This window comes from Musca autumnalis, unplaced genomic scaffold (assembly GCF_047663935.1).
Source record: "Musca autumnalis isolate F117 unplaced genomic scaffold, ASM4766393v1 scaffold_3, whole genome shotgun sequence".
Lineage (NCBI taxonomy): Eukaryota > Metazoa > Arthropoda > Insecta > Diptera > Muscidae > Musca > Musca autumnalis.
In genome coordinates this window covers 18678150-18703359 of record NW_027411866.1, presented here as the reverse complement: position 1 = coordinate 18703359, position 25210 = coordinate 18678150, and the positions used below count along the sequence as shown (strand labels likewise).

Below are 25210 nucleotides of genomic sequence, written 5' to 3'. Positions count from 1 at the left end.
GGCAAAATTTTGGACCGAATTGGCAGATCCGTTCGAGATTTATCTTGCGCTCCAACCACTACACACGGTGTCATAGGGGTTTTTTTGCACCTTTCAGGCTATTTTCTCAGGAAGTATGGACTTGCCCCTTATGAAACTTGTACCATCATATTGAGGACAGCGAATACAAGTTGTTACAACAAAAATCAAAGCGATTCGAGAGCAGGTCATAAACTGAACTTTTCCGAAATTTTGTGGGGTAGGTACCCAAAGGAGTGGACCGATTGAGTCCATATTTAAACTTCATCTAAGTCTGGTACACATTTCACGATGGGCAAAGTATGAACCAACTCGGTTACTCCCTTCAAGAGTTATCGTGCGCACAAATTTTCCGAACATTTTCGAACTTTTGTGGGGGAGGTACCGAAAGGAGTGGACCGATATAACCCATCTTCGAACTTAAACTAAGTTTGGGCAAAATATTACGAAAGCCAAATTTTGAACCGAATTGGTTGCTCCGTTCGAGAGTTATCGTGCGCACCAGCCAGCCAGACAGACGGACAGACGGACGGACATGGCTAAATCAACTCCAAATTGTCTAAAACACATTTCGTCCATACATACTTTGGGTCTAAACCATTATTTCGATAAGGCACATTTTGCCCCTATGAAAGTGTATGTACCCTCGTTAGCATAAATGCTGAGGGTATAATTATGTGTTTTCCTTTCCCGGATAAAGGAGGTTTACGGATAATCGATTCCCGGCTAATTGAGGTTCAACTGTATATGTGTCTTCTTTTCGTGAAAATGAAAAACTGATCGTCTTATATGGCTACCATATTTTCATGTGATTTCCTTGATCTCTTCATATCTCTTCCTAAATAAGACATATTGATATTTTTATGTATTGCTATCTTCACAAAAACGTATTAATCTTTCATGTGAGAAGGCCAGTTGCTCTTCTACAAAATATTTTTCTTATTGAATATCAAAAGTTATATATTTATAGAAGAACAAACGGTGTTCCTAAAGAAGACTGAAAGTTCTTGTTATAAAGTGTCATAAGGTGAAGATCAAAAGTTATATTATGAAAGAATAAATTGTATTCATAAAGAAGACTAAAAGCTATCTTTATATAATACCAAAAAGTCGTCCTGTAGAAAAACAACCGGACTTTTCAAATTGCTGATGTTCTCATAGGTCTTCCTATAGCAAGACCTTTTGATCTTCTACCAGAAAACATCTCATTTTTTTTTTTCTATAATAAAACATATTGATTTTTCGTGTGAGAAGAGCAGTTGTTCCTCTCTTCTTAAGAATACCCAAACGTCAAATATCGAAAGGTCTTATTATAGAAGTACTGGTATTCTATTGAAGGACCTATTGGCCTTTATATTGGATGACCAGTCAGTCGTTCTTCTGTACGATAACTAGTTGATCTTCTACATGGAGGCATCTATAGAAGGCATATAGTTGTTCTATTGAAGGACCTATTGTGCTCCATAAAGGAAGTCGGGGTTTTCTGTATGATGACTAGTTTAATCGTTTTGATATTTTTTAATATGTGTAGTCTTGCATTAGGGGTTTTCACATCTCCTGACCAAGAGAAAACTGTTTGATGTTCCTAACGACGACATGTAGATCTTTCTATACAACACGACGTCTTTTATTTTTCTCTATAAAACACCTTCTATTGTACTATATAACAACTACTACTTCCATGGCTTCTATAAAAAGACATTGTTTTTGTAAATTAAGATTCTTTACCGCCATTTTACAAACCACAACATTCATCCATATTCACGACGAATTATGCGCATACAGTTCGTTGGTGTACGTTCCATCAAACTGCAAAGTATTTGCGGCGAAGAGATAATTAGATTATCAAGTCTCTCCACTCTCTGCGTAAATGCTTGAAATTGCATTTCATTGTAAACACAAAGACAATAAACAAAGTGTCAAATTAGAGAAATATTAAATTTTGATACCTGACATATAGGGATTGATCTTTATAACGTTGACGCAAGGGATTATTCTTCAAGACCAATTCGATGATGGGGGCATTGCGGAACACCAATAATGTGGCCAAGGAAGGTAACTAAAAAAAAAAACAAAAATAAATTTTAATTAATATTCCATTACATCTGAAATATTTTAGAATAACGCGTAGAGAAAGAGTTCATTTTTCTCCCACTCATGAAATATTTAAGCATCTGAATTGATGTATTAAAAAAATACTTACACTATTACCACCCAAATAGAGTATCTTCAGGTGTGGCAATCTTGTTTCAATATTACGAAAACTTTCCATGGTGCTTAAATCGTTGTCATTTAGATTAAGAGCCTCTAAATCGGGTATATTCTTTTGTATAATATCCAATGCTGCCGACATTACAGCGGTACGATGTAGACCAACAAATGTTTGACGAAAATCTGGATCAGCATGAAATTTTGATAGATCCAATGCCTTGGTATTTGGATTATAACGTTTTGCCATAACTAGTTTCATTTTCTCCTTAAATTCTTCATCGACCGGTACCATGGGACAACTTTCACGAACACGTACAGCAAGGCGACAACCATCTGACATTTGTACACTACGATCCAATTGCATGAGACGTGAAGCAATGGCATAGTCGTCAACGAAGAAAATGACACAATTCTTCTCTGTACGCCAAAAAAGCGGTATGAAAACATCTGGAGTGAGATTGTGCAGCAGGGCACGTATAAGATCATCTTTGGCATAACGTTGGCCGCAATGGATCTGGAAAAGAAAAAAAAAATAAGTATGTAAATAGAAAAAGAAATTTTTGGGAATTTAGGAAAAATATAGACATTTCATAGAAAAGGTCAAGTGGAACTGAGATTTTTGTGACCTAAGTTATATATAGCGATTTCTTTTGTTCCGAGTAACATAGTAAAATACAATGTAGTTTAGGTCAACAATTGGGAAAAAGTGCAAAATTGTCAAAAAAAGGGCAAAAAAGGTTCCAACAATATTTGGTGGATATATTATGCTTCCATTAACCTCAACTCGCTAACGTGAGTTAAGAGTAAGAGTTCAAATTTGACCAAAAATGTGCGTACCCAAAATAAAACCGATATTTTTATTGATATATTGTAGGTCTACAAAAAAACTTTTTGTCGGCGACCTATTGTGAAATTTGATTGGAAATATTTCATTCATCGACCTCAACCTCGTAACATGAGGTACTGTGGATCAAATTGTCAACAATTGGGAAAAAATTGCAAAATTGGTCAAAATAAATTTTACACAAAAATTGTCAAAAATAGTTTTGTGGTTATATATTGTGGATTTACAGTTTTCTGTTGCTTGGAGCCCTTAGTGAAATTATATGTAGAATATTTCTTCCATTAACCTCAACCCGCTAATGTAAAGTATAATAGGCCAAATGTAAACCTTTTCGGAAAAAGTTCAAATTTGACCAAAAATATGTGTGTACCAAAATAAAACCGATATTTTTGTGGATATATGATAGGTCTACAAAAAAATTTGGGTTGCCGACCTATGTTGAAATGTGATGTAGAAAATATCCCTCATTGACCTCAACCTCCTAATATAAGGTATTGTGGTTCAAATTGGGGAAAAGAGCAAAATTGCCCAAAACAAATTTTACTCAAAGTGGCAATGCTTTTTGATTTATTTTGGGTTTTTGAATTTCTGTTGTTCGTTGACTTATAGTGAAATTCGATGTAGAATATTTCTTCTATTAACCTCAACTCGCTAAAGTGAGGTATAGTAGAAAAAATTGAGAACATATGGAGGCAGGTCAAATTTAACCAAAAAAGTGTGTAACCAAAATAAATCTAATAAATTCTTTGATAAATAGTAGGTCTACAATTAACTTTTTGTCGGCGACCTATGGCAAAATTTGATGTTGAATATTTCCTCCATTGACCATAACCCACTAACGTAAGGTATTACGGGTCAAAAGGGCAAAATTTAAAAAATATAGAAAATATACCACAAATACGGCATGGGCACGGAGATTTTTGTTATACATAAATATATTGTATCTAGCGATTTAATTTATTTTGTTGTTGTTGTAACAGTGTTTTTATTATGTTTATATGTTCGTTCCTCTGTTCAATCTGGCTCTGGGTCTATCTCCTGTTCCAGAAAAATGGCTGCTTCGATGGGATGTAGCCGCAGGTCCACTGGAGTTAGATGGGTAGGTTTGGCGGGGCAGTTGAAAAGGTGTTCTGTGTCGGGCGGGCTCATGCCGCATACTGGGCAGATGTCTTGCACGGCGCGATAAGATTTCCGCCCAACACGAATTTAGGCGACTGCAAATCCCGAGCGTAGTTGAGCTAAAACTACTCTGGTTTGTCGTGGCAGCTGACGCTCCTCAGCTGTGATAGATGGAGGATGTACTCCGAGTACTTTATTCACACTATAATTGCTTAAGGCCTTGGCAACTGCGTCCGTGTGAATGCTATTCAATCCTGCTTGATATGCTTGTTGATCTAGGGGTTCTCTCCTGTATTGTTGGACCTCTCCCTCTAGAGCATGGATATCCTTCCTGATCTCCCTGAATGGGCCGGGCCTACCCACAAGATGGTGATTGGGATGGCTCACACGATAACATCCAAGCAGGTACTGCAACGAAAGCATCTCATTGTGTTGCTTTACCTCCTTATGTAGATGGTCCACTGAAGATTTGAGGAGGCACCCTGTCGCTGTTCTCAGGAGTGCATTTTGGCAAGTTTGAATCTTTTTCCAGTTCGAATCACACAATCTCGGGGACCAGACTGGCGCCGCATAGCTTACCACAGACCGACCTATCGCGTTATATGTGGTCAACAAGGTTTCTTTATCTGCACCCCAAGTGCTGCCGGCCAGGGACTTGAGGACCTTGTTCCTACTTTTCAACATGTCGCAGATAGCTGTGGCGTGTACGCACGACGTGAATGTAGTGTCGAATGTGACCCCTAAAATTTTAGGGCAGTTTGTGGTCGGAATCCTGCTACCGTCGACCACGACATTCAACTCACGTCCAAACTGCGCTGTCCATTTGGTGAACTGAGTGGCTGTAGATTTTGTGGCGGAAATCTGCATATTCCTCAAATGGAAAAAGGTGGTAAGATCGGTTAAATAGTTGTTCAGTCTCTCACAGATGTCATCAGGATAGGTACCCGACGCCAGGATCGTGCAATCATCCGCATACGTCACGATCTCAATGCCGTAGGAGGGGGTATAATACAGGAGAGGTAGAGGTTAAACAGTTCCGGAGATATCAACCCACCTTGGGGAACTCCCTGTTTCACTCTACGGGGTTTGGACTTCTTATTCCTGAATTCCACGTACGACTGGCGTCCACACATATAGTTGACTATCCAACGTTTCAAGCTTGGCCGGAGGGTTGTCTGCTCAATGTCCTCAAACAGCGTGGAGTGCCTGACTGTATCAAAGGCTTTTGATAAGTCAAGCGCCACCATCACTGTTCTATCGCACTGCCGTCTCTGGTTGAGTCCTTTACAGATATATGTGGTAATGGCGTGCAGCGCTGTTGTCGTGCTGTGCTGCTTGACTTGATAGCTATTTCTGATACTGGGGAGGAGCAAGGTCTCAAGTGTCTTTGCTACGGGCGACAAAAGCGAAATCGGTCTGTACGATTCACTTTTGTTGGCATCCTTGCCTGGCTTCCGTAGTGGGACCACCCTGCCCATTTTCCAGACTTCGGGAACAAGGAGGGTGGCTAGCGACAAGTTGAAGACTTTGGTGAGATACTCGACTCCCGGCTCATCCAGCTGCTTCAACATTACCAAGGAGATTCCATCAGGGCCCAACGCTTTGGATGATTTAGCGTTCCTGATGGCATTGGCAACATCATCCATTGTAAACTGTGGTGGTTCATCCTCGGCAGGAAGAGATCTGATGCGACGTAATACTTTTCTCTTCGCCCTGTCACTCTCGGGATGCTCGACAAACTGTCGATTGAAATTACTTGCGCACCTCTTCGGGTCAGTCAACGTAACGTCGCCAAACGTGACTGAGGTCCTATCTTCCCTTCTTCCAGGGTTCGAGAGTGACTTAACCGTTGCCCACAATTCACCTATACCGGCTCCAATGTTGCAGCTCTTCAGATGATTTATCCATTTGCTCCGCTTATGCTCGCCGACCAGCCGTTAACTTCCAGTGTCAGCCCCCTGACTCTGGGGTCACTGGGGTTGATGCGACGAAGCTCATCACGCTCATTTGCTAATCCCGTCGCCTCTGCTGGGAAATTTGGTCTTACTTCGGGTATTCGACCAGCATGGACATGGCGAGCGGCTGCAGCAGTGATGATCTCCCGGAACGTCCTTTCCGCTACCCGAACATCAGAAGGATTGGGCAATTCTCTGAAGCGGTGATTGGTGAACTGTCTGAAACTCGGCCAATCAGCTTTTTATGATTGACGAACGTGCGGCGTTCAGAAGGGATGAAGTCGGGTGGTCTGCTAATGGAGACAATTATGGGGAGATGGTCTGATCCAAGGGAAATGACGGGTTGCCAGGTAACGTCATTTGTCAGACCAGGTGACACGATGGTTATGTCAGGGGAACTGTGACACTCTCCTCTAATTGCGGTAGGGGCGTCCTCATTGACCGTGTAAAACGTAGAGCTATCAATCTGCTCAGCCAGCGCTGTACCTCTCTGGTCTTTTACGAGGGCCGAATGCCACATCTCATGATGCGCATTAAAATCCCTCAGGACCAGACGATTATGACCTTGCAAGAGCGGGCTAATGTCAGGCCTATAATCAGGGATACAGGGATTTATGTGGAGACCTGTAGTGAAATTTGATGACGAAAATTTCTTTCATTGAACTTAACCCTTAAATATGACCTAGCAATAGTTTAGTAGTATACAATGAGTCTATTGGTTTCACTTGTTTGAAGACCCATATTGAAATTTGGTTTAAATTATTTCCTCCACAGATCTTAAGCCTCAAACTTCAGAGATTCCGGGTCAAATTGACACAAATTGAAAAATCGCCCAATTTGACCAAAAGTAGCACAGTGTTCACTTGTTAGAAGATCTATAGCGAAATTTATTGGAGAATATTTCCTTTATTAGCATCAACTCCGTATCATGAACCGTTATTCGACAAATTGCCACAAATTCGAAAAAAGTGCAAAATGGTCCTATTTGTTGGACCAAAAATCAATCAGATGTTTCACTAACATGAAGTCGATGTATAGCTTCCTTTTGTTCGGTGACCCATAGTGAAATTTAATAGCTCTGTTCCTTTACGTACAAGAATCTTAAGTTTTACCACTTTTCACTCGAAAAGCGTGCCTTTACTGCTGACACCATACAATTCATATGGGAACAGTTAAATCTTTTACTACTTTTGCCGATTTTACCACTTTTAAAAGTAAAGGAACAGACCAAATGAAGAATGTTTCCTCCATTGCCACTGAGCCAGTAATTTGAGAAGGTAAGAGATTAAGCAGCAAGAAATTGCGTGTAAATTTCTTCGATATGAAGATCCATAGTTAAATTTAATAATTATTATTTTTTAGCTTGACACTGCCCAAAATGAAAGTTTTAGGAAAATTTGCAAAAAATAATATTCTCCTAATTTTACAAAATGTCTAATTATCTAATTCACTTGCTAAAGTGACTCAATACAAATCGCCAAGAACTGTTTGTGGATTTGCAACAATCATTTGAATGTGTATTTTATTATTTTATTTTATAAATGATTTAATTGTGGTGTATCCATCCAAGTGAGGTTTTATTGAAACCACAATATATTAGGATTCATTTTTATTATAAAAATAATTTTGCAGTCTAGTGTTCAAACATTATTATTAGCCATTATCGACAGCCGGCAAATGTGAATTATCAACCGATAAATATATCATGTATTTGTAGTATTAAAAACACCATTGAACTGATCAAAAGTGATTCTAATTAGATAGTGTAAAATAAAATAAATATTTACAATAATAATAACAACAATGTCGTTAACAAGTTGTTTTTGCTGTTGTTCAAAATCAGATGAAACCACATCGGTTAAATCATGGAAAGCGGGAGAAGTTAATAAAACATTTGAAAAGGAAGAAGGTGCAGTGACAACAGAAGTGCGTAATTTTAAATGAAAATGTCTTAACAAGGAAACAAATAAACTTTTGTTGTTATTGTTATAGGCTCCAAAGGTGACAATTGAAATCAATCAAAATACCACAGCTGTAGCCGAAATCCACATCTCTGAAAGCAAACCTACGGAAAGTGAAGAAGTTGAAACAAATCAAAACACCACAGCTGCAGCCGAAACCAAAATCTTCGAAAACAAATCCACAGAAAGGGAAGAAGATGGTGCCGCAATACCAAAAATTGATTTAAATTTAAATATCTTTGAAAATGAACGTTTTGGTGATATGGCAGCCATAATTTATAAAAGTCAAATGAATCTAGATAAGATATAAGTTTAATTATATTAGTAAACAAATAAAAATACAAAAGTGATGTATCACACAGGAAAACGTGTGAATTGTTAAATTAAAAAAGAAATAAAAGTAAAAATATACATATGTTGTCACCAATACTTAAGTGGTTATATATTGGGTCTAACGATTTCTCTTGTTTGTAGGAGAGCTATTGTGAAATTAGATCTAGAATATTTCCTCGATTGATACCAACCGTGTGGACCAAATTGCTCGCAATTCGAAAAAGACACAAAATAGAGAAAATCATGTTTCTCACCCAAATTGACACCGTTCTTTTAATTGTATATATTTGGGACTACCGATTTCTCTTGAAATCGGTGGAGAATATTTCCACCATTTACCCTCAGCCCCATAGATGAAGCATTGTGGGCAGTGTTGCCGAATTTGACGATTTATCGTCATTTTGACGATTTTTTGGCCCAAAATTGAAAAATGACGATTTTACGATTTTTTGGTTCAAAATGACGATTTTTCACGTAAGCCAGAATTTCATGAAATAAGACACGAAAACTATATTTTGACCGAAATTTCACGAAAGGCTTTAAGGAAAACAATGTTTCAAACTCGATTTTATGAGCTTTTTTAATGTTTTATAGCAATTTCCAGACGAATTGGCTACATGTAGGCACATGTCTTGAATACAGGTACAGTCGAAATCGCTTATAACGTCGGTCAAGGGACCGACGGAATTTGTCGCTATAACCGATATTTCGTTATAAGCGATAGGGCTATAAAGGGTCCCAGAGATTTGGGACTTTTGGATATCGTCGTTATAAGCGATATGACGTTATAAACGACGACGTTATAAGCGATTTCGACTGTATTTCTCATAGTGTTTACCCCATATTCAAATTACATCAGCTACAAAAAGTGTCAGTCGGCTTTGCCGACAGATATATACCCTCAGCCAATGTGAAGTGAAACTTTCACCTACGGACAGATCGAATGTATTTAAGGTCTCTTCAGAATTTTGTGGCCCTTTTTGGACATTTGAAATGTGGATTAGGAATTAATTGCACTAAGACACTAATGTTGAACATTTGTGGGGGAGATACCTTTAGGGAGGACCCATATGGACCATTTTAGAAGGAAAACTAAATTTTGACAAAATATTAGGATTTGGACCAAATTGGTTGCCCCATTCACATGATATCGTCCTAGCATTTTAGTGACTTTTTTAAATATTGGGGAGAAGTACCGGGAGTTGTGGACAGGTATTGCCCCATGAAACTAAGTTTGGATATAATATGACGAAGTCCAAATGTTGAACCAAATCGGATGAACAGTTCGAGAGTTATCGTGCTCTCCGACCGCCACATATTATGACATAGGGGTTTTTTTTACACCTTTCGGGCTGTTTTCCCAAGAAATATGGACTTGCCCCTGAAAAAACTTTTACCGTCGTAATGAAGGTAGCGAATGCAAATCGCTTCAACAAAAATCAAAGCGTAGACAAATATTGTCCATATTCGAACCTGATCTATATCTGGTAGATGTATTAGGATGTGCAAAGTATGAATTACATCGGTCACTCCCTTCAAGAGTTAAAGTGCGCACAAATTTTCCGAACATTTTCGAACTTTTGTGTGGGAGGTACCGGAAGGAGTGGACCGATACAGCCCATCTCCGAACTTAAACTAAGTTTGGCAAAAATATTACGAAAGCCAAAATTGGAACCGAATCGGTTCATCCGTTCGAGAGTTATCGTGCGCTCCAGCCAGCCAGACAGACAGAGGCACGGACATTGCTCAATCGACTCCAAATTGTCTGAAACACATTTCGTCCAAACATACTTGGGGTCTAAAACCATTATTTCGATGAGGCACATTTTGCCCGTATGAAAGTGTATATACCCTCGTTAGCATAAATGCTGAGGGTATAAAAAATTTTCGTTTTGTTTTGTTAATTGATGAAAATCTTCCTTGAAAAGTTTTCTATCTATTTTTGTAAAAAAAAAAAGCATTATGAGTCCAGCTCCCTTAACTTTCTACGAATGTCCTTATTAAGCGGTCAGCCAGTTTCTAATGACAATTTTATCGATTTCCGACTGCCCAACAATCAAAATGTACGTGTACAGACAAACATGGACGATCACACTGTCAAGCAAGGGATATTTGCGCTAAGCTGTCATTCAAAATGACAATGTGTCCTCAGTTTTACCATGCTGAATTACTGCAAAAATATCAGCAAAAAATCGCTTTGAACCGTAACCAAATCGAGTTTTGGGCCATGTTGACGATTTTTCAAATTTTGTTGACGATTTGACGATTTTTTGACGATTTCCAATCAAAAACTGTCGGCAACGCTGATTGTGGGTCAAATTGCCACCTATTCGAAACAAGTACAAAATAGGCCAAAATCTATATTTCAATAGAATACATTGGTTCTGCTGACTTGTATGGAGGCCCATAGTGAACCTTTTTGGAACATATTTCCTTCATTGAACCTTACCCACTCTTAAATTAGGCATTGTGGTCCAAATTGACACCTATTCTAAAAAAGTATAAAATATAACAAAAATGTTGTATGCCCAAGTTGCCAACGATATTTTAATGTATATATTGGTTCTGACGATTTCTGTTATTCGGAGACCCATAGTGATATATGGTGGAGAATAATTCCTCCATTGGCCCCAACCCTGTAACATTAGGCCTTGTGGCTCAGATTTGTCGCAATTCGAAAAAATCACAAAATATACCGACAATTTTGGTGACCAAATTGACACCCATATTTTTTGGGTTTATATTGGGTCTACCAATTCCTTTTCTTTGGACACCCATAGTGAAATTTTACTCCAAACAATTCAAATGAGTCATTGTGGTTCAAAATGCCACCTGTTCAAAAAAAAAAAAAAGTGCAAAATATTCCAAAAATGTCTTATGCCTAAATTTCCTGTAGTAATGGAATGGTATATTAGTTCTAACGATTTCTCTTGTTCGTAGACCTACAGTGAAATTTTGTGGAGAATATTTCCTCCATTGACCCCAGTCTCCTAGCATGAGGTCTTGGGGGTCAAATTGGCTGCAATACGAAAAAAGAAAAAAAAAATGTAGTGACCCAAATTGATAGGTGTCAATTTTAGTGGTTTACATTGGGTCTACCGATTTCTCTTGTTCGGAACCCATAGTGGAATTTGGCGGAGAATATTTCCTCCATTGACCCCAAACCTGTAACATGAGGCATTGTGGCCCAGATTTGTTGCAATTCGAAAAAAAAAATCACAAAGTGGAGCAAAATATATTTGTCACCCCTATTGACACCAATATTTTAGTGCTTTATATTGGGCGTACGGATACTTCTTGTTCGGAGACCCATAGTGAAATTCAGTGGAGAATATTTTTTCCTTCGACTCTAAACCCTTCAAATCAGTCATTGTGGTTCAAAATGCCACCTGTTCAAAAAAAAAAAAAAGTGCAAAATATTCCAAAAATGTCTTATGCCTAAATTTCCTGTAGTAATGGAATGGTATATTAGTTCTAACGATTTCTCTTGTTCGTAGACCTACAGTGAAATTTTGTGGAGAATATTTCCTCCATTGACCCCAGTCTCCTAGCATGAGGTCTTGGGGGTCAAATTGGCTGCAATACGAAAAAAGAAAAAAAAAATGTAGTGACCCAAATTGATAGGTGTCAATTTTAGTGGTTTACATTGGGTCTACCGATTTCTCTTGTTCGGACACCCATAGTGGAATTTGGCGGAGAATATTTCCTCCACTGACCCCAACCCTGTAACATGAGGCATTGTGGCCCAGATTTGTTGCAATTCGAAAAAAATACAAAGTAAAGCAAAGCATATTTGTCACCCCTCTGTTGACACCAATATTTTAGTGCTTTATATTGGGTCTACGGATACTTCTTGTTCGGAGACCCATAGTGAAATTCAGTGGAGAATATTTTTTTCCTTCGACTCTAAACACTTCAAATCAGTCATTGTGGTTCAAAATGCCACCTGTTCCAAAAAAAGTGCAAAATAAACCAAAAATGTCTTATGCCTAAATTTTCTGCAGCAATGGAATGGTATATATTGGTTCTAATGATTTCTCTTGCTCGTAGACCTATAGTGAAATTTTGTGGAGAATATTTCCTCCATTGACCCCAGTCCCCTAGCATGAGGTCTTGGGGGTGAAATTGGATGCAATACGAAAAAAGGAACAAATGTTGTGACCCAAATTGATGGGTATCAATTTTAGTGGTTTACATTGGGTCTACCGATTTCTCTTGTCGGACACCAATAGTGGAATTTGGCGGAGAATATTTCCTCCATTGAACCCAACACTGTAACATGAGCCCCTGTGGCCCAGATTTGTTGCAATTCGAAAAAAATTACAAAGTAAAGCAAATCATATTTGTCTCCCCTCTATTGACACCAATATTTTAGTGTTTTATATTGGGTCTACGGATACTTCTTGTTCGGAGACCCATAGTCAAATTCAGTGGAGAATATTTCCCCCATTGACCCCAGTCCACTAAAATGAGGTCTTGTAGGCCAATTTGGATGCAATTCGAAAAAAGAACATAGAGGGAAAAATATTGGTGACCAAATAGACAGCTACATTTTGGTGGTTTATATTTGATCTACCGGTTTCTCTTGTTCCGGGCCGATGGTGGAATTGGGCGGAGAAAATTTCCTCCATTAACCCCAACCCTGTAACATGAGGCCTTGTGGACAAGATTTGTCGCAATTTAAAAAAAAAAAATAGATAAAAACATGTTAGTCATACCAATTGACACCAATTGTATAGGGTTTTATATTGGGTCCACCGATTTGTCCTGTATGATACACATAGTGAAATTTGTGTAGAATATTTCCTTCATTGACCTTATCTCACTTAGACGAGCTATTGTGGCTTACATTTTCAAGTTTTTCGAAAAAAAAACTTAACACTGATCACAATGTCATATGTCAAACTTGCCAGCGATACCATAGTGTTATATATTGGTTCCAATGATTTCCCCCTATTTGGCGACATATAGTTAAATTTTCCAGAGAATATTTCTTTCATAGATCTCAAGGCTCAAGGCAATGTGGTTCAAATTGACAACAATTAAAAAATAAAAATAAAAAAATAAAAAATTACCAATGTTGAGTATACCCAAATTGGCACCGATATCTATTTTGCTATATATTGGAGCTACCGATTTCTGTTGCTCCGAGACCTATAGTGAAATTCGATGAAGTATATTTCTTCCCTTGACCTCAACCCGCTAACAAGAGCTACTTTGGTTTAAATTGAATAAAATTAAAAAAAATTATATATACAATTTGACACCTATATATATTAATGGTATAATGCCGCGGTCTACCAATTTCATTTATTTGAAGACTTATACTGAAATTGTCTGCAGAATTTTTCCTTCTTTGACGCAAGCCTTCTAAAATGAAGTTTAGTGGTAGATTTTAACCAAAACTGGGAAATGCAAAAAGTGAGAATATTTTTCAATCAAGGACGACTTGACCTTCATATGGGGACTTCGATTGACTCAGAACAAGAAGAATTCGAAATTTATTTAGTATGGAATTGAAGATGACAAGTTCGAGGTATTTCTCCATTGAAAACGTGTTCTTCACACTTAATGCCAAAAATAAGTTGACCCTCAAATTAGGGTATGGACAAAAATTAATAAAAGACAATACATACAAATTGACACCGATATATTCAGGATATAATGCCGGTCTACCGATTTCATTTATTTGAAGACTTCAACTTAAATTGTCTGCAGAATGTTTCCATCTTCGACACTAACCTTCTGAAATGAAGTTTAGTGGTAGTTTTTAACAAAAATTAGGAAATATTATTTTTTGAGAATATTTTCCAATCAAGGGCCAGTTGACCCTCAAATGGTGACTTCATTTGATTCAAAATAAGTATAACTTTTTTATTTGGTATGGAATTAAATATGACAAGTTCAAGGTATTTCTCCAATGCAAAAAATAAGTTGACCCTCAAATGAGGATTCGAATTGCCTAGGAACAGGACAAATAATTAATATACTTTGTATGAAATTGAAGATGCCAAATTCAAGACATTTCTCCAATGAAGATGAAGGGTTCTTTACACTTAATTCCAAAAGTAATGCTGATAATGCATCGTGTGTCTCAAAAAAATACAGCCTATAATTTTATTACAAAGAATTATAAAACAATGTGGCCATACAAATCCCATTGTTCTTGATGCCACACAATAAACAACTGTTGATGACCTCCAATTATAAACAGACGGGGAAATTAAAAATATAAATGGCGCAAAAATCACCCAGACGCACCACCAATAAATTAACAATAAAATCTGTGGAACATACACACACCGACACTTGAACAATTAAGATAGGCAGTTTTTGTTTGGGTTGGGTTCATTTCGATGTGTCATCGGCCATAACCTATTAATAATTGAGTGAGGTCTCAGTCAGGTAGGTACATCATTTTAGACAAATAGTTTTATTGTTAAAACAAATTTCAAAGGAACAAATAAACGAACTAGAATGTTTGCATATCCACATACCAAGAGAGTAACTCACTCATCTTATGAGGAAGAAGAGTAGAGTTTTTCTTCGTTATCAGTAATGGATTTTTTTCTGTTGAACACACATGCGATGAATGACGGGGTATGGGGTTGCCACTAAGGCAAGAAATGTTCATGTGTTCCACTGAAATTCATGACTCAATGACTCCAACTTAAAATTATATTTACTGCCCTAAACGCATGGGTGCATAATAATAATTTTTCGGCTCAGATGGGAAAATGCTTTTGCGCATTTAAGGTGAATCGTCACTCATCGTGGTATGCCGGGCTCTATCCTTACACCGACTAAAAACCCATCGGATCACCTCGGAGAACTGCGTCCATCTCGGCAACACTTTCGTATTACTTCGAGGTGGCTCCCAGGCCAGTGGCCTTCTTCTCTTTTTTGTTTGCGTCCACCGCTGTTTGCTCACGTTAAGCGTTATGTCCCGGTCCACACTCGAGTGATTTCATTGAAAAAATTGCATGAAATTTTGCGCCTCTAGATCACAGCCGACCAAGAAGAGGGCACACAAAATTCTCAATATTTGCAACTTTTGACAGTGTGTTAGTAACGTTGTATGCACGCATGCTGCAAAACAAAAACAAATCAAAACATTTGTGTGCTCTTTCGTTGCGTTCGGGTCGTGTGTGTGTGAATTGCCGAAAAACTTCGTAGCTTTAACAATATCAAAGCACGACATTGCTCTAGATCGACCTCCATAGAAAAGTAAAATCATAAAATTGCTGTAGTGGGGAATTCGATTTAAGAACACCTAATTTCATGATATTTTTAATGAAATTCACGCTAGTGTGGACCGGGACTATCTAGGTCTACCTTTTTCTTTCTCAGCAACTCTTCGCAGTACCTTGCGATTGCATTCCAGTGTTCTTGATATGTTACCATTTTCTCCACAATATTTTCGGCCGAGATATCGCCAATTACTCGCGCTGCTTCCGCTCCGAGTTCAAGCCATCGGTTGCACGAAGAGAACGTGTGCTCAGCATCGTCTAGTGTTTCTTCTTTCTCTTATAGGCAGAATGGGGATCTTTACACCGACTAAAAACCCATATGATCACCTCTGGGAACTGCGTCCATCTCGGCAACACTTTCGTATTACTTCGAGTTGGCTCCCAGGCCAGTGGCCTTCTTCTGCTTTTTGCTTGCGTCCACCGCTGTTTGCTCACTTTAAGCGTTATCTAGGTCTGCCTTTTTCTTTCCCAGCAACTCTTCGTAGTACCTTGCGATTGCATTCCAGTGTTCTTGATCTGTTACCATTTTCTCCACAATATTTTCGGCCGAGATATCGCCAATTACTCACGCTGCTTCTGCTCCGAGTTTGAGCCATCGGTTGCACGAAGAGTAGAGTATAGGCAGAATGGGGAACTGCACTTTCCTCGTTTAAACAAACACTTCCGAAAATATCCATGACCGGAGAGCATCTGTGTGATGTAATAGTTTACATATCCATGTCTTCTATTCACCCATCTTCTTATGTTCGGAATAAGCTTCGCAGTCCATCTGCCATAGGTTTTTCCATCTCAGCGCCTTTGCCATTTTGCATATGTCTATTCTCGCACTTGTTCTGCGTTTGCATATGTGTTTTGCCTCAAACAGTTTCGACCGCTCTTCTGCTATCAAGTCGATGGGTATCATACCCGCTATTATTTGAACAGCTGGTCCTGATACCGTGCGATATGCAGAAGCAACTCGTAATGCCGCTGTTCTTTGTACTGCTAGTAATTTGTTGGCTTTTTGTGCAGTTGAGAGATTCCATGCCAATAACTCTCATCTATAGGATCCAAGAGGATTCTGTTGCACGCCGAGAAAGACAATTTATTGTCTAGTCGTATTCCCAGGTATGTGACAGCTTCTTGTGTGCGAATGACTATGTCTTTTACATTCATGTCGACTACTACTGGAATATGCCTATATCATCTGCGTACCGTACTAGGAATGTGTTCTCGGACATGTATATTTTGAGAATGTAATAATAATAGCGCAGACATTGCTTTCTCCCTGCGAACAGCTAGCCGAATTTAGCTCCGGGGCTGAGAAGGGATAAGGTCAGTTCACCTCTTCGGCTCTATAGCTGGGGATCGGCAACCATTTGTGTGTATATGAGCTCCCTAAAGGATTAAAAAGGCCTGTTAAGATGCCATCTTGAAGAGTTATCATTCCCCAATTCTCCACAACCACATCTCGATCTAATTCAATCAAATCTGGCAACCCTAATTGTACGAAGAAGTGGCTAGTAGTATGCAACAGGAATTGCAAACTCTCTTGACGAATTATCACTTTTTTTTAAAAAATACTATATAAAAAATAAAAACATGACTTATTTTGCTAAAGAACATTTTTCTGATTCGTCGACGACGACGACGACGATGTGCCTTACTGACTGACTCATATCCACGTCTGGATGAATTTGTTCGGTTTGTAAGTAATTGTATTGTATATTTCTGATAAAAAATATGACTTGTTGTACATTATGTATAACAACAAATATATTGTTATTGTTGTTATTTTTTTTTTTTTTTTTGCCAATTTATTATTTACTTTAACTTTGCTGTTGTTGTTGTTGGTGCAGCAGTAGCGAGTTTTGCTGCTCCCATATTATGTACAATGAAAAAATGAATGGAATGAAAAAAGAAAGACCGCATTAAGAACAAAAACACACACACACAACGTTGTTGTTGAGGTGAAGTTGCGGTTTTTCTCTAAAAATAATTTACGTTCAGTACGTTTCGGAGAGCTTTGAAAGTGAAATCGTCAATCACAACAAAAATTTTCAAAAAAAAAAAAAATAATTAATAATTTTCAATTGGAAATATTGAAAGGAAATATTTTAAAGGACATTTTTACGAAACACTTTAAAATAATATTTTACAAATTTTAAAATAAATAAACGAAATAAACATGGGTTGCTGTGGATCTAAGGATATGGACAAAAAGAAATCATGGAGTCCCTCGGAAGCAAATAATGATGTAGGTGTATAAAAATGTGTTTATATATACAAAAGTGATTAAAAGAAGATGACAAGGTGAATTGCATCATATTTTAAAGTTAATTGATCTGCTTTTTTGTGAGGATCATAACATAAAAAAATTAAAAAAAAATAATGACTCGACTTCGCCGACATTCGTTTGCCCCCAAACTTTGCGACAATAATAATTTTTTTTGGAAATTTTCGAGGCCTATATCTCGAACTTTTCATTATAATCAATACCATGAATACTAACGGCGGTAAACATATCAACACGACCCTGGTAGTGGCCTTGAACTATAGGATCAAATTAGTTACAACTCTCTAGTGTTAAAGTGAGCATTAGCCGGTTTAGTTGGTAGATGTTTTAGAGATTTCGAGTCATTATTACAGCATGTATGGACTTTGTTCATTATGATCCGATAAGTGACTTTAAACTGGACTTAAGCGCAAAAATTTTCATCTTTTGTTTGAAGAGGGAGGTACTTGACAATTAGTTCCTATTTTGGAGGAAATATTACCATAAGTTGTTTTCGGGCAATTATCTCAGGAAGTATGAACAACTTCCTAAAAATATTATGTTATAATTCAGGTATCGGCACTAATACAAACGCATTGTTTGCGGCCGCACGCATACGACTCTCTCTCGCTGCGTGTGCGTTAATGACTTGCTAAAATAAAAAATTATTGAAACAAGCGACAACAGAACCTTCTTCATTGACTTCTGAACGAAGACTGAGTGGTGGTTGTTCTGTTGTTATTCTCATTAAGGGCACGTGTGCCCCTTTTTGCCCTTTCAAAACAATCCAGAAAAACCTTTTGAAATGCATATAAGCGAAATATTTTGAAATTTTGTTCCAAAAAAAGTTGTTCAATATAGTTAATATTCGAAATTGAAGACATGTTAGGATATTCCAAATTTGGACCAATTGCCACAAGTTACACATTTCACACCATTTTAGTTGGTTTCAGGATATGAATTTGCTTCTTTAAAAATATCAAAATGATGGACGAAGAACCCTAAAGCCCAGAAGGTCATCTTCGAAATTGATCCAAATTTAGAAGCAATATTATTGTGTATACATTAGGTCGGGGCGGTTTGTATGGAAGGAAAAAGCGCTTATTTGGGCCTTCGCGATTCTGATTCCTGGGATTGTAGTGAGCAAAAAAGTCCACTAGACCATATGTCAGCCACATGGATGAGATTTGGATAAGAATTCGAACTGGCTTTAAGGAAAAAATTAAAATGTTATGGCTGTTTTGTGACAATACTCCTGATATTCTATTTGAAAAAATATGTAAAATCCGATGTCTACTTATAATTCTTTAAACTAATTCCCACATCAAAGACAACCCGACAATGGTGACTCAAATTTTACTTTGATTAATGTTTAACCCGGTCTTATGCACCGCGGTTTTTATGTTTTCTATTTGAGCACTTCAACAATAACACAACTTTAAATCTTGGTGCGGATGTACATAAAAACAATAAAATTAATAAAGTTATACGAATTTTTAAAAACAACCAGTCTCACAGATCAGTCGTCACTTATTGGCGGGTTAATGACAACCAAATGGTCTTCTTCAAATTACCATCTTAAAGACAAAGAAAATGGTATTTTAAGAACATCATCTTAAAGATGGCCGCAATGTTCTTCTTTAGGACGATCAAGTCTTCTTACAGACGACTAAATGAACTTCTTTAAGACGACCAAATAAGTTTTTTAAGACAACTAAGTTATCTTCTTAAAAAAGAGGACATATTAGAGTATCACCATTTTCGAAAGTACGTTTTTCAATTTTCCTCCACAAAAGTATTTTCAATATTCCTGAAAAATATGCATAGAAATTTTTAGTTTACAACTATGATTTCCTCTTTGGGTATTCCTACCATCCTATTATGCCAGGTGTGGACGCCATTTCTTATCATAAAGACGATGACAATAGTCTTTTTGAGGACGATCAAACGGTCTTCTTAAAGACTGCTAAATGGTCTTCTTAAAGACGACTAACCCCCAGTTTTTGTAAAAAAATTTTATGTTCTCACACGAATTGTCAAATTTTTTAGATCGATTTACTCGCCTTAGCGCAAATGTGGAACGCTGATTTTTGAATGAGGAATTCTTAACTATATATAGAACGTGTTTACGAAGAATTAGATCTGTATGTCATTTAGGGGCAGAGTTATGGATGCCCAAATTATTACGAATATAGACGAACGAACAAAAAATAGTTACAAAAACAGGGGGTAAATGGTCTTCTCAAAGACGACTAAATGATCTTCTTAAAGAAGAGGACATATTAGAATTTTATTATTATTGAAAAATTTATCACCATTTTCGAAAGTACGTTTTTAATTATTATTTTTTTTCATTAATTCACCACAAAAATATTTAAAAAAATCTTCATTTGTCTGATGTTTCTGGAAAATATGCAAAGAAATTGTTATTGTATAACTATGATTTCCTCTTTGTGTTTTCCTTGCAAAATTTTTACGGCATTTCATATCTTGTAAAGGACGACCCGCTTAAAACCTAGAGCGTTTAATATGTTTATCCTAAAGGGTCTTCTATAAATCACATTGTTGTCAATTATGGGCTTTTTGCTTGTTCTAAATCCTTCTTTTCAAATACTGATTTTCAGACCATTGCGTTTAAAGGTATGACAGTTCAAACTTTAAACAAGTGGTTATCAGCACAGCCTCCTCAATTGCTTGTAGGAATTAAACCTCCCGTCTAATAAACTTTTAGTCATATTTATCAGCAATAGTGTCCCTCATTGGCTAGTAATTTAGGCTATTCAACAGATTTTCCCGACTTTTTGTATCTTCTTGTAATCAATTTTCAATACCATTTCGAAATTATTTTTTTCATAGACAGTATTAATATTCAGCTTAAATTTGACCAAACGTTCATATGGAAAACCTTTATCCTAAACCAAATTTTGTGGGAGTTATTTTTCCATCTTCTTGGGAAAAAAGTAGTTATCCTTTAAACATATCCTACAACTATTACATGGCGAGATTAGGTTTAGAAGAGGGGAGATAAAAATCGAAACATGTCCATATGGACATACATTTAAGCCATAATAACCCTGTAGTCCGCCATAAGTTTTTAAACTAGTTTACCCTAATTTGGTATGGTGTCGTTTCCCAAGAGTTGAGGTTTTCAAAAAAACAGGGCCAAGGCAGAGAAAGTGTTCCAAAGTATTGTAGTCCTCTCCTCATGCTCTACATTCACTATTTTCTTGTTTTGTACAGATGCGCTCGTGAAACAAGGTGTACTGCAATGAACGGAAACAAACAAAACGATTCTCGTACCAATCGCACAAAGCCACAAACTTTTCAGCTTATCTGAATCGTTTCATTCTCACAACCAAAACAAAACCACAAACTTTTCAATGTAAAAAGATGAAAACCGTACGATTGCTGAAATGTAACTTCGGCTATGCTTTGCCGAAACAAAAATAATTTTTGGGAAACGTATGCCGTGCGTTATGGTCAATTACACACTCAGGCACACACACATGTGATTGCTTATTATTATTATTAATATCCAGGTTCCTAGGTGGAACATAGGGCCACTTGCAAATGTGATTGCTTAACAACCCTATAAAGTAACATCAACATACCACAGTGAATATTTTATCAACCACCAAACGTTTTTGATTTATTCACATGTGTTTAGTACTATTTAGTTTTCTATCTGCTCTTGTGGAGTTGAGTACTTTTCGCTTATAGTTTTGTTCGCACTCAAGAATGTAAACAAAACGAAACTAAACAGCGAACTCCGCCAGCGTGGGTTATGTTTCGCTTTGTATTGTTCCTATGGAAAATACGAAACGAAACGATTGGAAACGTTACCTAAAGTATTTTTACGTAGGCTGGTGTACTGTAAGAATCGCTTTCAATCTACAAATCTCTATTTTACTCAGTAATAGTATATTTTTTGTTTTATCCTCTCATTTGGGTTAGCGATATAAAGAGAGCTTAAACTCGATTAGCATTAAACCTGTTCAGATACTATGTAATCGCTTTGTCCGCCTTCTTTTAAACGATAGATAATGGGAATGGTGGGAGCGTGAAAATGTGAAACATATCTACTATGGAAAGAAAACTTCCTAGAAATATTCACTATCTTACTGATTATGTCGGATATGTCATTGAGCCGTGTCTGTGTCAATTTAATATGGAAAATGATCAAGAAAATGGAGAAAAACACGAGGAAATAAGGGAATATCTATTAATAAAAATAAAATCAGGATCTAGTATGCCAAAAAGTCTTTATGAGAAACTGCATGTAGAGTCAAACCAGTATAAATCAGCAAATTAGAGTATCACCATTTTCGAAAGTACGTTTTTCAATTTTCCCCCACAAAAGTATTTTCAATAGTCCTGACAAATATGCGTAGAAATTGTTAGTTTTATAACAATGATTTGCACTTTGGGTTTTCCTACCATCCTATTATGCCAGGTGTGGACGCCATTTCTTATCATAAAGACGATGACAATGATCTTCTTGAGGACGATGAAACGGTCAAACGAGGAAATAAGGGAATGTCTATTAATAAAAAATAAAATCATGTTCTAGTATGCCGAAAAGTCTTAATGAGAAACTGCATGTGGAGTCAAACCAGTATAAATCAGCAAATTAGAGTATCACCATTTTCGAAAGTACGTTTTTCAATTTTCCTCCACAAAAGTATTTTCAATAGTCCTGAAAAATATGCATAGAAATTGTTATTTTATAACAATGATTTCTTCTTTGGGTTTTCCTACCATCCTATTATGCCAGGTGTGGACGCCATTTCTTATCATAAAGACGATGACAATGATCTTCTTGTGGACGATCAAACGGTCTTCTTAAAGAAAAAATTGAGAGCGTTCTTGAAGACTTTCCAGGTTTTAATGGGACGAAAAGAAGCATTTCGGTATGATATAATACTGAGGTTCGAGAATTCTATATTGCTGCCAGGCAAATTATGAGAAACTCCATTCAGAGTCATGAAGAACTGAATCTTCTTAACCAAACTAATAGAGGCCAAATTGAGTGCGTTGTTTAAGACTTTAGAGGTTTTAACATGGCAGAGACAGACTCAGTATTAGCCTAGAAGTCATTTCGATCAAATTCGATCCACGTAATCAGGGCATAAAGGAATATCTATTAATTTTAAATCAAGTCATTTGTTAAAGTTTTTCGTAACAAAAAAATACAATAATATAATAATATTTTCCATTTAAACTGTGTCTTACTAATGTTTCCATTATTTTTTCTCTTACAGAGTACAACTTCCACAATTGTTGCCCAGCCAAGTGATACGGGAACTTTTAGAAGAACTCTAACAACACCGACAACAGATCCAATGAACCCTCCAGTTTTAGTAACCGAAATTGCGGAAACAAAAACACCAAGAGAATCAATATAAACAAAAATAGAACGAAATATGGACAATAAACGAAGAAATATTATATATTAGAATTTAATTTTTTTTTATATTTTTAAGACAAATAAAATGAAATGTAAAAAATATATAAGTATTGTATATAAACACATAACAAATTTGATAATTTTTTAAAAATAAATATTTTTGTTATAAAATAACATATCTTGCGCCCTATCACAAGTTATAGGAAATGGACAAGAAGACATTCATGTCGAAAAGAAATCAAAATTAATTTATCTAACAATTGAAACCCGAAGCGTAATAGTGCTAATATTGGCGGTATGACTAAGTGCAGTTGGTATTGTTGTTTTTCTGTTTATAGGTTTATCAAATGACGACGTTTGAAATGGTTTTGATTAATACCCACTTTATGGATTTTCTTACATTAGAAGCAAAGGCAAAAAAATGTGATAAGATTTCATATAATACCATGGAATATTGTTATTAAGGAACTGATATCTATCTCATGGCTTTAGAGTTTCATGTGAAATTAGTTTTTGATAAGAAAACAAGTTCCTCATTCTATGAGAAATGTCAAGATCAGCTGTTGGCAGAATTGAGAAGTGCCTAAAAGTATGCAATAAAAATGTTTTTTGTTTTAATAAGTTTAATCAACAGTTTTTAAGGACAATGGTGGTGTGGTAATCCACGAATATATTTGGGGGACAACCAGGGCTAAATTCGTGAATTTTTTAAGAATATTTTATAGAGTTGGGTAGTAACGGAACTACCTTGTTCCCTCCACCAAAAAAAAAACGAACTTTTTTATGTATAAACCTCGGTAGATATTTTAGGTACAAACACGTTAAACAATCCAGGAATGTCTCAAAAGGACTGAATTCCAATTTAAAAGAATATTTATAAGAGAATTAATATTTATATAAGAGCTACACCCGTGAAGTTTTGCGGAATATTCATAGGGGACCATTAGATAAATATGCAATAATAATAATTTTACTATGCATGGACCATCTGAGCAATAATTTCTAGATATTCCAAGCAATAATTAATAACAATTTTATAAGGGTTAGCGCGTAGAATCCTTATGAGACACTGAAGGAAAATCCATAGTTTCGAACTTTCTCAAGCAAACTAATGGTCACAAACATCGGTGCCATCGTTATTCAAGACTTCCCAAGTTTTAGTAGGACAGAACACTACAGTTGTGAGGAATGGGGAATCAATAGTCGAAGCAAATCTTTATGAGAATTTGCATTTAAAGCATATAAATCCGAACCTTCACAACCAAACTAATGGGGACAAAATTGACAGCGTTATTCAAGACTTCCCGTGTTTTAATAGGACAGAGGCAGTTGCAGTATTAGCCTAAAAACTATTTTTGTAAGATTTAGCTCTCAGGTTGTAGTTTACTTCCGCTTCTAGATTGTCTTTATGAGAACCTGCATTTCAAGTTAGACACGTATAAATCCGAAAACAACTGAACCTTCATAACCAAGCTAACGGAAACAAAATTGAGAGATTTGTTCAAGACATTCGAGGTTTTGTTATCAGGGAGGTGACTACGATTTCGTGCTCAGGTTCAAGAATATCGCAACGGTCACACCGGGAAATTAACGTCATATTTAATGTCCTAATTGATATCCGGAAACAGCTGAACCTACACAACCAAGCTAACGAAAACAAAATTGAGAGAATTGTTCAAGACATTTGAGGTTTTCCTAGCAGGGTGGTGAATACGATTTCGTTTCAGAATGCCTCAACTGTCAGACGAGGAAATTAATGTCATATATTTAATGGCCTGCTCGATCGAATAACGAAAAAACGGAAAATGTAATGACTTCTGGAGGCAGACCAGCAGGCCGCCCATTATTTGTCGGACGT

General features: G+C 36.8%; 3 protein-coding genes across 4 annotated transcripts in view; 2 read left to right on the top strand and 1 right to left on the bottom strand.

Moving 5' to 3' along the window:
- The window catches only part of sbr (nuclear RNA export factor small bristles), a 99516-nt gene that overhangs the window by 18644 nt on the left and 55662 nt on the right, over window positions 1-25210 (bottom strand). For both annotated transcript variants that reach the window (XM_073979233.1, XM_073979232.1), the window contains exons 4-5: window positions 2222-2743; window positions 1968-2077 (exon numbers count right to left, since the gene is read on the bottom strand). In XM_073979233.1, coding sequence (XP_073835334.1) covers window positions 1968-2077; window positions 2222-2743 — 632 coding nt within the window. The remainder of the gene's footprint in view (window positions 1-1967; window positions 2078-2221; window positions 2744-25210) is intronic.
- LOC141399891 (uncharacterized) lies at window positions 7856-8528 on the top strand. The gene is made up of 2 exons (XM_073979244.1): window positions 7856-8073; window positions 8140-8528. The coding sequence occupies exons 1-2, from the start codon at window positions 7951-7953 to the stop codon at window positions 8416-8418; spliced, it is 402 nt and encodes a 133-aa protein (XP_073835345.1). The 5' UTR covers window positions 7856-7950; the 3' UTR covers window positions 8419-8528.
- On the top strand, window positions 17617-23484 carry LOC141397108 (uncharacterized). Its single transcript, XM_073973030.1, has 2 exons — window positions 17617-17927; window positions 23207-23484. Exons 1-2 carry the CDS (start codon window positions 17859-17861, stop codon window positions 23348-23350), a joined length of 213 nt encoding a protein of 70 aa, XP_073829131.1. The 5' UTR covers window positions 17617-17858; the 3' UTR covers window positions 23351-23484.

Excerpts from the sequence above, each read along its gene's own strand:
- LOC141399891 (XM_073979244.1), top strand. The coding sequence starts at position 7,951 with ATGTCGTTAACAAGTTGTTTTTGCTGTTGTTCAAAATCAGATGAAACC. Across the intron at positions 8,074-8,139 it reads AAGGTGCAGTGACAACAGAA|GCTCCAAAGGTGACAATTGA; the intron begins GTGCGTAATTTT and ends TTATTGTTATAG.
- LOC141397108 (XM_073973030.1), top strand. The coding sequence starts at position 17,859 with ATGGGTTGCTGTGGATCTAAGGATATGGACAAAAAGAAATCATGGAGT. Across the intron at positions 17,928-23,206 it reads CCTCGGAAGCAAATAATGAT|AGTACAACTTCCACAATTGT; the intron begins GTAGGTGTATAA and ends TTTCTCTTACAG.